The following is a 13,325-nucleotide window of genomic DNA, read 5'->3' on the forward strand; positions in this document are numbered from 1 at the left end:
CCGGGGCCGGCTTTGCTAATGAGCGACGCAATTAACCCGGAACCGAGCGGCGGGGCCGGGCAGAGCCGCGCGCCGCCCCCGTCCCGCTCCGCTGCGCCGGGCCGGGTGCGGAGCGCGGGGTGAGGGACACGGGTGGGTCGGGTCGGGTCGGACCGAGTCGGGTTGGACCGGGTCGGGTCTGATCGGGTCGGGTCGGACCGGGTCGGGTTGGACCGAGTCGGACCGGGTCGGGTCTGATCGGGTCGGGTCGGACCGGGTCGGGTTGGACCGAGTCGGACCGGGTCGGGTCTGATCGGGTCGGGTCGGACCGAGTCGGGTTGGACCGGGTTGGACCGGGTCGGGTCTGATCGAGTCGAGTCGGACCGGGTCGGGTCGGGTCGGGTCTCCCCTTGCAGCGCTGCAGGCGGCAGCAGCACCATCCCCGGTGCCGGGCCGCCCCGTCCGGGCAGCAGCACCCGCCGCTTCCCCACGGGCCACGGGGGCTTCTCCGGGGAAGCAGGGAGGCTGCGGCCTCGGCACCGGCTCCCGCGGGGAGGCTGGAGCCGCCCGTGCCGCCCTGGGCTGCGCTGGGAGCATCCGAGCCAGTGAATGCGCCTTGGCGCTGCGGCAGGTCGGCTTTCCTGCCAGCTGGTCCCTCTCCATGTTAATGGTTTCCTAAAGGCCGGAGGGTGGAATTAGCAGGTGTCGCTGGCCGGGCTCTTCCCGCTCAGCCTCTGGCACTGGTCACCGGAGAGAGCCCTCGGGCAGGGCCGATCCCGGCAGCTTGCACCGCCAGACCAGGTAGAAGGAAGTAGCGCTGGTCGCGGCTGCGGAAACGGCCCGCGGCGCCCGGGAGCTGCAGCCCCGGGGCCCTGGCGCGGAGCAGCCTCCGGAGCGGCGCGGAGCCCGGCGGCTGCTCCAGGTGTGGCGCAGTGGGGAGGACGGGAGCGGGTGGCAGGGCCCTGTAGGACAAGCCTGGCTGCCGCGCTCCTCCGTGCTGCCTCCGCATCGGGCTCGCGCTTCCCGGCGCGACGCTGCGCGGAAGCGATCCTGACTCGGAGCGTGCCGAAGCACACCAAGAGCAAACGCTCGTGCAAAAGCAGGCTTCTTCCAGCAGCACGTGGGGCTGGAGATGCTATTTTGGGTATTTTTATTCCTTTCCTGGGGAAGGATGACACCGTCTGTGGCTACAGATTGACAGACTCGTGTCCTGCAGCTGAGGAGCGGTGGATTCCGGCAGCTCCCTGCGCTCCCCGGAGCCGCTTCCAGCGAGCCGGTGCTCGCCGAGGGTGACCCAGCTCCGGCGCGCGGGTCCGGGTCCGTCTCCGCAGGGGGATGCGAGGAGGAGCCCGGAATGCCTTACCTGGACCGCCACAACCGCATCTGTGGCTTTCTGGACATCGAGGAGAATGAGAGCTGCGGCAAGTTCCTGCGGCGCTACTTCATCCTGGACACGCAGGCCAACTGCCTCCGGTGGTACATGGACAACCCGCAGGTGGGAGCGCGCGCGGGCGCGCGGGAGGGAATGGGGAGCGGGATGGCGGGTGTTATCCATGCGCATGGAGTGGATCCCGCTCACAGAGCTCCCTTCTCCTGTGCCGCGACTCCCGAGCGGATCGTGTCCTGGTACGAGGATGGCGGTAGTGAGAGTAGAAAATGCCATCCTGGAACATACCGGTGGCAATGTCGCGCGGTGTCCCGCTCGGAGAGGGGAGCGGGATGCGAGATGGAGCAGCGCAGGGAAAGGGAACAGCCGGGAGCTGCTCCTGGTCCTTGAGCTCCTGCTGGATGCCTTGCAGAACCTGGCGATGGGAGCGGGAGCCGTGGGATCGCTGCAGCTCACCTACATCTCCAAGGTGAAGCCGGGAGCCCAGAGCACGAGCTTTGGGAACGCGTGGGGCTTTGGTCCAAATGGGAATTGCTGGATGGCCGCATGCGGCCGGGAGCTGCAGGCCTGGCCAGTGCCCACGGCTTTGACTCCCTGCAGCAAAAATGGCTTGAGAAAACGGATTTAAAGCGGATTATGGAATATGCTCGGGAACAGGGAGCCTGGCAGAGCACACAGGCCCCGAACTGTGGGGGCAAAACAACTGTGGGCAGAAATCCACGTTCGGGGGGCCCGTGAAAGCCGTTTGAAGTGCGCGGAGGCAGCGAGCGTCGCGGGGAGGAGCCGGGGCCGCTGCGCGCTTGGTGCTAGCTGGGCACGAGCCGCTTCCTGCGGCGGCGGGGAGCTCACGGGCGCCTGCAGGAGCACGGGGAGCTCATGGATTCCCGTATGAGCATGGGGAGCTCATGGGGTGGCTGCTCCTGTATGTGCACGGAGAGCTCAGGGGCTCCCCAATGTGCACAGGGAGCTCGAGGGGTGGCTGCTCCCGTATGCACACGGGGAGCTCTCAGGCGCCTGTATGAGCATGGGGAGCTCACGGGCTCCCCAGTGCACACGGGGAGCTCATGGGGTGGCTGCTCCCGTATGTGCACAGAGAGCTCACGGGCTCCCCAATGTGCATGGAGAGCTCATGGGGCGGCTGCTCCCGTCTGTGCACGGAGAGCTCACGGGCTCCCCAATGCGCATGGGGAGCTCGCAGGGCGGCTGCTCCTGTCTGTGCATGGAGAGCTCAGGGGCTCCCCAATGCGCACGGGGAGCTCGCAGGCGGCTGCTCCCGTATGTGCACGGAGAGCTCAGGGGCTCCCCAATGCGCACGGAGAGCTCAGGGGCTCCCCAATGCGCACGGAGAGCTCACGGGCTCCCCAATGCGCATGGGGAGCTCGCAGGGCGGCTGCTCCCGTCTGTGCACGGAGAGCTCAGGGGCTCCCCAATGCGCACGGGGAGCTCACAGGGCGGCTGCTCCCGTCTGTGCACGGAGAGCTCAGGGGCTCCCCAATGCGCACGGGGAGCTCACAGGGCGGCTGCTCCCGTCTGTGCACGGAGAGCTCAGGGGCTCCCCAATGCGCACGGGGAGCTCACAGGGCGGCTGCTCCCGTCTGTGCACGGAGAGCTCAGGGGCTCCCCAATGTGCATGGAGAGCTCAGGGGCTCCCCAATGCGCACGGGGAGCTCACGGGGCGGCTGCGCGCGGGCTCCTCTCTCACCGGCCCCGTCCCGCTGCGCTCTTGCAGGTCAGCGTGGCCACCCCCAAGCAGAAGCCCAAGACGCCGTTCTGCTTCGGTGAGCGTGGGGACACCGGAGGAGGGGACACCCGTGGCAGCAGGGGGGCAGCAAGCGTGCCACCCCCTTGCAAAAGGCAGATGCACAAGCTTGCGAGCTTAGACGATCTCCAGCTTCACGGTGTAAAACTCGCTGGATTGCGGTGGCCGTGCGGCTCCGGTATCCCCGGCGGAGCTGCGCGGCACCGCGGCCTGGCGCTCGCTTTGGTAACGCGGGGCTCCCTGCCTCTCTCTTTCGTCCTCTTCTCTGACAGTTATCAACGCTTTATCCCAGCGCTATTTCTTACAAGCCAGCGATGAAAAAGACCTGCAGGACTGGGTGGAGGCCCTGAACCGCGCCAGCAAGATCACGGTAGGTCGCAGTGTCCCGCTAGAGCTCCGTGTCCCCCTTGATCCCATTCCCCGCCCCAGCATTTGGGCTGGGAGAGCGGGGGCGATTCGGGGCGCCGCTCAGCGCCCCGTCCCGCTGGCGGGCAGGTGCCCAAGGGCGGCAGCGCGTTGCCGGCCGCCGAGCTGGCCAAGGCGCCGGCCCGCGCGCCGGAGCCGCAGCCGCGTGCCGCCTACAAGACGGAGATCGTGGGCGGCGTGGTGCTGCACACCCCCATCTGCGTGCCGCAGGTGAGCGGCGAAGCACCCCGGGGGGCACCCAAGGGCTCCCTGCGCCCGCCGGCCCGTGCTCCTTTCTCCTGCGGGGCCGGCTCTGCGCTCCCGAGCCCGGGCTCGGATGGGAAGGCAGCGCCATGTCCCGTTCCGCAGAACGGAGGCGACGGAGCGGCGGGCGGCGAGGCTGGCGCCCACCCGCTGCTGCGGCGCTCGCAGAGCTGCATCCCCACGTCGGCCGCGCGGCCGCCCGCCGGGCCCCCCGCGCTCAAGAGCGGCTACTGCGTGAAGCAGGGCAACGTGGTGAGGGCCCCGAGGACGGGCACGCTGCCAGGGCTCCTTCCCCGCGGAATGGGGCGCTGGGATGCGGGATGCTCGGGGATGTGGGATGCTCGGATGTGGGATGCTTGGGGATGCAGGATGCTCAGATGCAGGATGCTCAGGGATGCAGGAGGCTTGGGGATGCAGGATGCTCGGATGCGGGATGCTCGGGGATGCGGGATGCTTGGGGATGCGGGATGCTCGGGGATGCGGGATGCTCAGGGATGCAGGATGCTCGGGGATGCAGGATGCTCGGATGCGGGATGCTTGGGGATGCAGGATGCTTGGGGATGTGGGATGCTCAGGGATGCGGGATGCTCAGGGATGCAGGATGCTCGGGGATGCAGGATGCTCGGGGATGCGGGATGCTTGGGGATGCAGGATGCTCAGATGGGGGATCCTCAGGGATGGGGGATCCTCAGGGATGCGGGATCCTTGGGGATGCGGGATCCTTGGGGACGCGGGATGCTCGGGGATGCGGGATGCTTGGGGATGCAGGATGCTCAGATGGGGGATCCTCAGGGATGGGGGATCCTCGGGGATGCGGGATCCTTGGGGATGCGGGATCCTTGGGGATGCAGGATGCCCAGGGATGCGGGATGCTCGGGGATGCAGGATGCTGGGCACTCCAGTTGGTCCCTAGCGCACGGGGAGCGCCGGCGGGCAGCGCTCGAGGGCTTCCTCCCTCCTCTCCAGCGGAAGAGCTGGAAGCGCCGCTACTTCGTCCTCGACGAGTTTTCCATCAGCTACTTCAAGTGCGAGCAGGTAAGCGGGCGCCGCGGGGGGTGGCCGCGCTCCGGGCGCCGCGGCAGAGCCGCCGTCCCGCTCGTGTCCCCGCAGGACAAGGAGCCGCTGCGCTCCATCCTCCTCAAGGACGTCTGCAAGACCCACGAGTGCCTCGTCAAGTCCGGGTAATGCCGTGGGCGGATCCACGCGGATCGGGGTGGCAGGGCGGGAAGCGGGAGCCTGGGCCAAGCCTTCCACTTCGCTCCTTCCATTGATTCGATGATTCTCCCCGGCGCGGAGCTAAACGGGCTGTTTTGGTATCCCTTCCTTCCTCCCGCTGCCCCTAGGGACCTCCTGATGCGGGACAACCTCTTTGAGATCACCACGAGCTCCAGGACCTTCTACATCCAGGTGCGGGGCCGCGGCCGGCCCGTCGCCGGCTAACAGGAGCCGCGCTCGGCTAAGCGGCGCGTTCCCGGCGCGGCTTTCGCTTCCCCCCGCCGGCGCGTATTTATAGCGGCGTCTCGCAGGCCGACAGCCCCGAGGACATGCGCAGCTGGGTGCGGGCCATCGCGGCGGCCGCGCAGGCGCTCCGGAGCCGCCCGCGGGTACGTCCGCGCTCCTCTGCCCCGCGTGGAGCCGGCGCTTGGGTTGCGCGGGAGTTGGGAGCACCTCAGCCCGGCTGAGATGCTGGGGCTGTGTGCACTTGGGCAGTGGTGTCCCCCCAGGACAAGCTGGTCAAGCTCTGCATCAATGACGTGGACGGGGGCACACGGTGACCCTTGACGCTGAGCTTGCAGATGATCCCACACTGGGTGCAGTGGCCGATGCTCCGGAGGGCTGTGCGGCCATCCAGAGGGATCTGGACAGGCTGGAGAGCTGGCCAGAGAGGAACCTCATGAGGTTCAACCAGGACAAGCGCAGGGTGCTGCACCTGGGCAGGAATAACCCCAGGCACCAGTACAGATTAGGGGTTGACCTGCTGGAGAGCAGCTCCACAGAGAGGGTCCTTGGTTGACACCAAGTTAACCATTCTCCTTCTCTGGAGGTCATCACAACCTGCCTGGATGCAACAGGGTGCCCCGTGCTCCGGGTGTCCTTGCTGGAGCAGGGGGTTGGACTGGATGATCCCTAGAGGTCCCTTCCAACCTCAGCCCTTCTGGGATTCTGTGCTCCCTGCTTCCTCTGGGTTGGTTTGCTGCTCACTTGAAAAGTTTCCATAAAAACGGTGGAAAAGGGAGATCCTGGTGACTAATTATGGACAACCCCAATTTTTTTTTTTCAGTTTGCTTTGTTTCTTTATCCCCTTTGTGCAGAGCACGGGGGAGCCCGCACCGTGTGCGCAGCCCTTTGCGGCGCGCGTTGCAGAGCAGCTCGTGTCTTTGCAGGAGCTCTCCTTGGTGCGATCGGCGTGCACGGCCAAGCCCGGCGGCTCCGGCGCGCGCGGCGCCCGAGGAGCGCCCGAGGAGCGCCGGGCGCCGGGCACGCCGCCCTCGGCCTGGCAGCCGTGGRCGCCGGTGCCGCGGCGGGCGGGCGCCGAGGAGCCGCCGCCGGAGCCCACCTTGCCGGGCCCGGCGGGCACGCGCGCTCGCCACCGCTCCGAGCCGCAGCGCGCCCAGGACAGGCCCTTCGCCTTCGACCTGCACGACGAGAGCATCCGCAGCTCCGACGTGTGAGCCAGCCCGGGAACGCTGCTCTCCTCGGGGTTGGCACCAGCGTGCCCGGCGCTCTGCACCGACTTCATCCCGCCGCCTTCATGGGGACCAAAGCGGCTGCTTTCCTCCAGCGCCGCTCGCTCGCGTGGCGCGGGACTCAGACGGGCCTTTTGCTCGGTGTCCCCGCTCCTCCCGGAGCCAGCGGGATGCTCCACGGCCTTGGTGTCACCTGGCCGAACCGCAGTCCATTCAGGAATTCTGGAATTTCCCCAAAAAAAGCAAACCTGGAGGGAAGGGAGCAGCTGCATCTCCCCTGGGTGCTGCTCCCCAGCAGCCGGGGAGATACCCGTCGTGCTGCTGCATTCACCAAAACCATGGCAGCTTCAATAATATACTTTTTTTTTTCCAGACCAGCTCCTTACCCTGCCCAACTAATGGTATTTTTAAGAAATGTTTGCTTTTAATTAATTCCTTTTATATCTGCGCCCACCGCCTCACCTTAAACTCGGGCAGACTCCGCCTTTGGGAGCCCAGGCAAAGCTTGTCGGTACTTTTAAATGTGAGTCAAGGTTAGGATCACTAACCTAGTTACCTAACCAGTTAGGACTGCGGGTAACAGGGTTATTCTCAGGTATCTTCTCGGGTTTGCACTGCGTGCGCCTGGGCATCGCATTACTCACAGCAAATGTGGCTTCGTGTGATGGTGGAAATCACTGCAACTAGGAAAACAAGAGGGAATCCATGCAAATAGTAAAGGGGGAATGTTAATATTTGTTATTTAATTGTAGAAAACTCAGTTTTGCGGTTCCTTGTCCTTTTTTTTTTTTGCTTTGTTTGCACTAGTGTTTGGAATCTGTTTCTTTTGGCTGACCTGCTGCTTGGCTAGTAAAACATTTTGTTCTGGAAAAAAAACAACAAAAAAAGCAGTCTAACAAATTGCTACGACCGTGAAGTTCCAGCATTTAGTGATGCCAGCTCTGACCTCATTTCTGGAAAACATCAAGCACCCGGAGACTTGCCTCAGTCCGTGTCAGGCCTCAAAAACATGAAGTCCCGAGTAGTTTTGCTGCTTTTATGATTGCAAAGTTTCCTCGGGCCTGGGATGGTAAAGGCAGAGCCTGTTGCACAACTCGAGATTATTATCCAGGGGGAGATGCTCCGATGGCTTCGGTGCTGTCGCAATTTGTGATTTCCCTCCTTGCATCTTCTGGCTCATGTGTGAGCACGAGATGCCGATGAGTGAGGGTCTCCCGTGGCGTTTGCCGTGGGGGCTCCCTCCTTTTGCAGGCAGGAGTTTAGAGGTCGGGTAGTGTGTCTGGAAAGAAGGCTGGGAAAGATCTTCACCTTCTTTTAGGTGAAGCTCCCAAATGGTTTCAGGCTCTGTTTTAAGTGCTCGTGCGGTGCGGGGTACCTCGCTTGACTCCCGTCGTGGGATCCCCTGCATCCCTCTCGCAGCTGCGGGCTGCAGACAGAGGAAACTTGTGGGTTTTTTCAGCGTGTTTTTAAATAAAGAAGGAAATTCTAGCAGCTTTTCCAGACTGACTGTGGGCATCGTTTGCCTATAGAGCACCTATTTTGTAGAGGAAAGTGATACTTCGGAGAGCAAACCTTGTCTCCAAGGGCCTCCTCACAGCCCCAGGTCCACAATTCATCGCTGGGATGAATCCAGCTCCGTTTTTTGGAGCTGGGATAAATTGTTAACTTGACAGGGAAGGAAGCCTGGAAGATCGCGTTCCATTTGCCTAGGCAGCTCCCAGTGAGACTATTTGCAGCCAAGGGCATAAGCAGCATCCAAAGTGCAACAGGGATGGACTTTCCTGCCTCGTCGGGGACCCAAGCCCTTCTCCAGAAAGGCTGGGAAGCTCCGTGTGTGGAATCTGTGCCGAGCGCCGCCTGCCAGCACTGATGAGTGGCTGCATTCCTGTGAAATGCAGTGCAAATTTTTCTTTCATTAAACCATCTTTTGCAGAACTCTGGCCTGTAGGGATTCCACGACTTACAGAAAAAACAAGTCTAACACAAAAAAAAAGGTTCCTGATGCCTCTGCAGGGCGAATCCTGTGGTGATGGTTTCGAGAATGAGAAGGTAAAATTGGTAGGAAATGGAAAAATAGAAAGCGTAGCTTTCAAATGTTCATGGATCTGGGGCAGCTACAATGTTCCTAGTGCTTTGGGGTTTGGAAATCACAGCCCTAAAAATACAGGCTTGCAATGTTTTGCAAGGCCGGTTTTCGAGCTAAATTCCCCGATAAACGGAATCAGAATTCTACTTAAAATGAGCGGGCAGCCTCCTCCGAGGCGTCGTTTGGGGCTGCTCAGATGCATTTAGAATCTATTATAGTGCCTCCTCGTCAGGGTTTTTATTGCCTCTGCTGCAGACACTGCTAGAATAAGAATAAAGAACTGATGCCACCTTTTTCATTTCAATATTTAATTAATGCTTTCCATGGCATGGCCAGTTTGACCCCTCTGCCCAGGGAGATATTCTCTACAAGGAGCAGCGTGAAAATTCCTCCTCCCGAATTATTTTGGACGCTTTTTGCACATCCCAGCTGCTGCTGTGACGGCCAAGGCTCTGTTCCAACTTGAAACTAAAGCCTTCTTAACAGGGGGAGAAGTTAATGAAGACGGGCTTATGCATACAGGATTATTTTTTCTTTCTGACTTTTTGCCTTTTTTTTTCCTTCCCTCCATCATGGGCTTTCCAGCCCTGCTGTTCTCCTGGTCTAAAGAACATGGTGGGTTTATACAGTCGACTCCCCTTGGAGCAAATCAAAGCTGCCAAGTTCAGTTCGCTTATGACCTAAATGGGACACAAATCCCATTCCCCAGCCAGGAGCTGTTGTTGCAAGAAACCATAAACCAAAACTGGAACAAGCACAATTCCCTGACCGTTTTGAACCCCTTTGTAGTTGCGCTGAAGACAGAAGTAGAAGAAACCTAGGCAGAAATCGGCCAAATGCAACCCGGAGGGTCCCGAATTTGCAGAACTCGGTGGAATGGAAAGTGTGAGTTTGCCTGATTTCACATCAAACCCTACCAGACTTTTACACGTGCAGATTTGATGTCTGCTCCCGGGTGCGGGTGACTTGCTGGAGCTTCCCTTTCCTGTTCTTATTCAGCTCGCCGAGTTTCCAAGCTGCAGCTGGCAGGGCTTCCTCTTTTGCCAAGAGGTTGCTGGAAGCTCCGGCTCCTTTCGGCGCACGCTGGATTCCGCGCTCCGAGGACGTGGGATGTGGGAGCCGCTCTTCCCCGCTCCGACCCCCTTCCGAGCTCTTTGGCTCCCGTCCCTTCCCTGCAGCTTGTGGGTGGAACGAAGCCTAATGAGGCAAAGCTTCTATTTGGCACTTTTGTGCATTTGCCATCAATTAACTGGGACAGAAGCTTGCAAATCAGGACGAATCTTGTGGCTGACAGAAATATGTGCAGAATCCCTAACTCTTTAGGTGCCAAGTTGCTCCGTTTCACCTAAGAACACTATTAGCATCTGCAGAATCCCTAACTCTGGGTGCCCAGTTGCTCTGTTTCACCTAAGAACACTACTAGCATCTGCAACCTGCCTGACAGAGTAAAACACACACGTTTGTCACTGTTTTAAAGGATATGAATATTTAACAGCAGGGAAAAGCTATACAGCCCGTTGCTGCGGGCGTTCTGGTGAAATACCTTTCGAAAAGCAAATGTTATCTAAGCAAAGATCATCAAAATAGATTTTAAATGAAACTAAGGCTTGCATGATCAGGAATCTTGCAATTCCTGAGGATCAACTTACAGTTACTACTAACTTGAATGTAGACGGTCCAATTATAGTCGTAGGGAGTAGGTCACTGTGAAACTGCCACACTGTGGCCACAGAAAGAACTGGCTTTGGCTGTGCAGAAGTGAAAGATTTTCCCTCCTCTGTCACAAAGCGTCTGGTTTCACTGCAGTTCTGGTATGAGAAGACGCTGTAATTATTGCCATTAATGGGAAAGCAGTTGCTTCTGCTGAGGATGCAAGTGAAGCCATGAAGAAACAAGCAAGCAAACCCAAAAGAGTGTCTTTTCAGTTGTGGTTTGCCAAAGAAATGAAGATGCCTCTCGGCTGTAATTCCAAATGAAGAGTCTCCTTTTACTAGCACTGTTCGCTCAGCTAAATTGGGCTAGAGCTGAAGATTGCTTTGTAGCGTTGCCCACGTACAACTTGGGAACGGCTGCAGCGTCCGCGGATGATGCTTGAAAATCCCAAACAGGAATCAGAGCTTCTTTCACGGAGCCTGAACTGCAGCTGTATTCCCTGCACTGGGCCAGCCCAGCAAGACTCAAAATTTATGTTCTCCTAAAGGAAGCTGCCTCTGCTAAACTATCTAGTCCAGCTGTCCTGCTTGCAGTGAATATTGTCATAAGCCACTTGCAATTAGAGCTTATCATTTTGCCCCGAGGGCTCTGTAATACAGCTCAGTGATAGAACTGCAAGGGCTTTTTTAGTCTAGTAGCACAAAACCACAGGCCAGTGGCCTTCCTTCCCCCTCTAGCTGCATCTCTTATTTGGCTGCGTGTGCTCTAATACTGAGAGTAAGTGGAGCCACGTGCTTAAACCATTACAGGAGCTAAGTTCAGGAAGAGCTCTCTCTTTCCACACTTTTATTTTAAGATTTGTGATCGTAAGGCCGGATTTTTACAGCGTTACCCGCTGAAGGGGAAAACATCCCAGATTGTTTTGAACAAGATACACAGATATGCTCAACGTGGAAATGAAACCCAAGGTATATGCAGGAGAATCGGCTGGAAATTTGCTCTGCAAATTGACGCTCGCCTCTGAAAACCCCTGTCTGTACCTGGCAGCAGCACTGAGAGAAGCCTGCTCAGTGCTAAGGGCAGATGCCGAAGTCCGTCTCCAGTCCCGCGGAGCCGCTCCGGGCGTCCTCGGGGCCCATCCCGTCTCCCGGCGCCGAGCCTCGGCCCCTCTCAATACACCGTGCACCAGTTGCTGCCGTCGCTGGGCATGAGGCCGCCGGTGATGAGCAGGATGAGGTCCACGAACCACCAGATGCCGAGGCCGCCGAGCGTCAGCAGCTTCCCCACGGCCGTGCCCGTGTGGCCCAGGCAGAAGCGGTCGACGCCGAAGCAGCCCAGGAAAAACGAGTAGAGCAACGTGGTGATGAAGTAGTGCCCCGTGTACCTGCAAGCGGAGCACGGTCAGGGAGCCTCCTGCGCCATGGAAGGAGGCTGGTGGCGGGTGCAGGGTCCCGTTAATGGGGTGAAATGCTGGGAAAAAGGCTCTTATACATAAAGAGCCTGGTGGCGGGTGCAGGGCCTCGTTAATGGGGTGAAATGCTGGGAAAAAGGCTCTTTTACATAAAGAGCCTGGTGGCGGGTGCAGGGCCCCGTTAATGGGGTGAAATGCTGGGAAAAAGGCTCTTACACATAAAGAGCCTGGTGGCGGGTGCAGGGCCCCGTTAATGGGGTAAAATGCTGGGAAAAAGGCTCTTATACATAAAGAGCCTGGTGGCGGGTGCAGGGCCCCGTTAATGGGGTGAAATGCTGGGAAAAAGGCTCTTTTACATAAAGAGCCTGGTGGTGGGTATGGGGTTCCGTTAGTGGGGTGAAATGGTGGGGAAAGGGCTCTTATACATAAAAAGCCTGGTGGTGGGTGTGGGGTCCCATTAATTGGGTGAAATGATGGGGAACATGCTCTTGCACATAAAGAGCCTGGTGGTGGGTGCAGGGTCCCATTAATGGGGTGGGACTTGGGGAACAGGCTCTTACACATAAATAGTCTGGTGGTGGGTATGGGGTTCCATTAATGGGGTGAAACGGTGGGGAAAGGGCTCTTACACATAAAGAGCCCAGTGGTGGGTGCAGGGCCCTGTTAATGGGGTGAAATGCTGGAAAAAAGGCTCTTCTACATAAAGAGCCTGGTGGTGGGTGTGGGGTTCCGTTAATGGGGTGAAACGGTGGGGAAAGGGCTCTTCTACATAAAGAGCCCGGTAGTGGGTGCAGGGCCCCGTTAATGGGGTGGGATGTGGGGAATAGGCTCTTACACATAAAGAGCCCGGTGGTGGATGTGGGGTCCCATTAATGGGTTGAAATGCTGGGAAAAAGGTTCTTACACATGAAGAGCTCAATGGTGGGTGCGGGGCCCCGTTAATGGGGTGGGACGTGGGGAACAGGCTCTTACTTGAGGCAGGGCCGGCTGCCGCGCAGGAAGCTCCGCGGCTCGGCGCACTCGATGCCGTCCAGCGCCCGGCACTGCACCCGCGTGTGCTCCACGTCGCCGTAGGCCTGGCCGCCGAGCTGCGGGCACAGGGGGACGCTGAGCGGCGCGGGGGGACGCGGGCACCGGGTCGGCGCGTCCCGCCGCCCTCACCTTCACGCAGCCGTGGCCCAGCTCCTGCTGCGCCGTGGCGTTCCCGCCGTGGTCCACGGGATCCTCGCACTCCACGAACTCGTCGGGCCTGGGGGAAGGAGAGGGGAAGGGGCGAGGGATGAGGGGAAGGGGCGAGGGATGAGGGGAAGGGGTGTGGGACGGAAGGGGTGAGGGACGGAAGGGGTGAGGGACGAGGGACAAGACAGAAGGGAAGGGACACGGGACAAGGGAGAAGGAAGGGGCAAGGGAAGGAGCGAGGGAGAGGGACACGAGGGAAGGGAAGGGACACGGGGGAAGGGAAGGGACACAGGAAGGGACACGGGAAGGGAAAGGACACAGGAAGGGACACGAGGAAAGGGAAGGGACATGGGAAGGGACATGGGACACAGGAAGGGACACGGGGGAAGGGACACGGGGGAAGGGACACCGGGGAAGGGACACGGGAAGGGACCCGGGAAGCGACACGGGACACAGGAAGGGACACAGGGAAAGGGAAGGGACACGGGGGAAGGGACACGGGGGAAGGGACACGG

General features: G+C 59.8%; 2 protein-coding genes across 2 annotated transcripts in view; one reads left to right on the forward strand and one right to left on the reverse strand.

The window, feature by feature from the left end:
- Nucleotides 1-1,115: 1,115 nt before the first annotated feature.
- On the forward strand, nucleotides 1,116-8,437 carry PLEKHA2 (pleckstrin homology domain containing A2). Its single transcript, XM_026045880.1, has 11 exons — nucleotides 1,116-1,474; nucleotides 1,779-1,835; nucleotides 3,096-3,144; nucleotides 3,398-3,495; nucleotides 3,621-3,761; nucleotides 3,900-4,046; nucleotides 4,761-4,829; nucleotides 4,905-4,975; nucleotides 5,138-5,201; nucleotides 5,321-5,398; nucleotides 6,179-8,437. The coding sequence occupies exons 1-11, from the start codon at nucleotides 1,334-1,336 to the stop codon at nucleotides 6,464-6,466; spliced, it is 1,203 nt and encodes a 400-aa protein (XP_025901665.1). The 5' UTR covers nucleotides 1,116-1,333; the 3' UTR covers nucleotides 6,467-8,437.
- A 1,425-nt stretch (nucleotides 8,438-9,862) lies between these two features.
- Nucleotides 9,863-13,325, reverse strand: part of TM2D2 (TM2 domain containing 2) — a 4,059-nt gene continuing 596 nt past the window's right edge. Inside the window, exons 2-4 of the mRNA XM_026045865.1 lie at nucleotides 12,793-12,880; nucleotides 12,604-12,719; nucleotides 9,863-11,604 (exon numbers count right to left, since the gene is read on the reverse strand). Coding sequence (XP_025901650.1) covers nucleotides 11,391-11,604; nucleotides 12,604-12,719; nucleotides 12,793-12,880 — 418 coding nt within the window. The 3' untranslated portion in view covers nucleotides 9,863-11,390. The remainder of the gene's footprint in view (nucleotides 11,605-12,603; nucleotides 12,720-12,792; nucleotides 12,881-13,325) is intronic.

Source organism: Nothoprocta perdicaria, unplaced genomic scaffold, assembly GCF_003342845.1.
Source record: "Nothoprocta perdicaria isolate Ctin4 unplaced genomic scaffold, notPer1 scaffold_413, whole genome shotgun sequence".
Classification (NCBI taxonomy): Eukaryota; Metazoa; Chordata; class Aves; order Tinamiformes; family Tinamidae; genus Nothoprocta; species Nothoprocta perdicaria.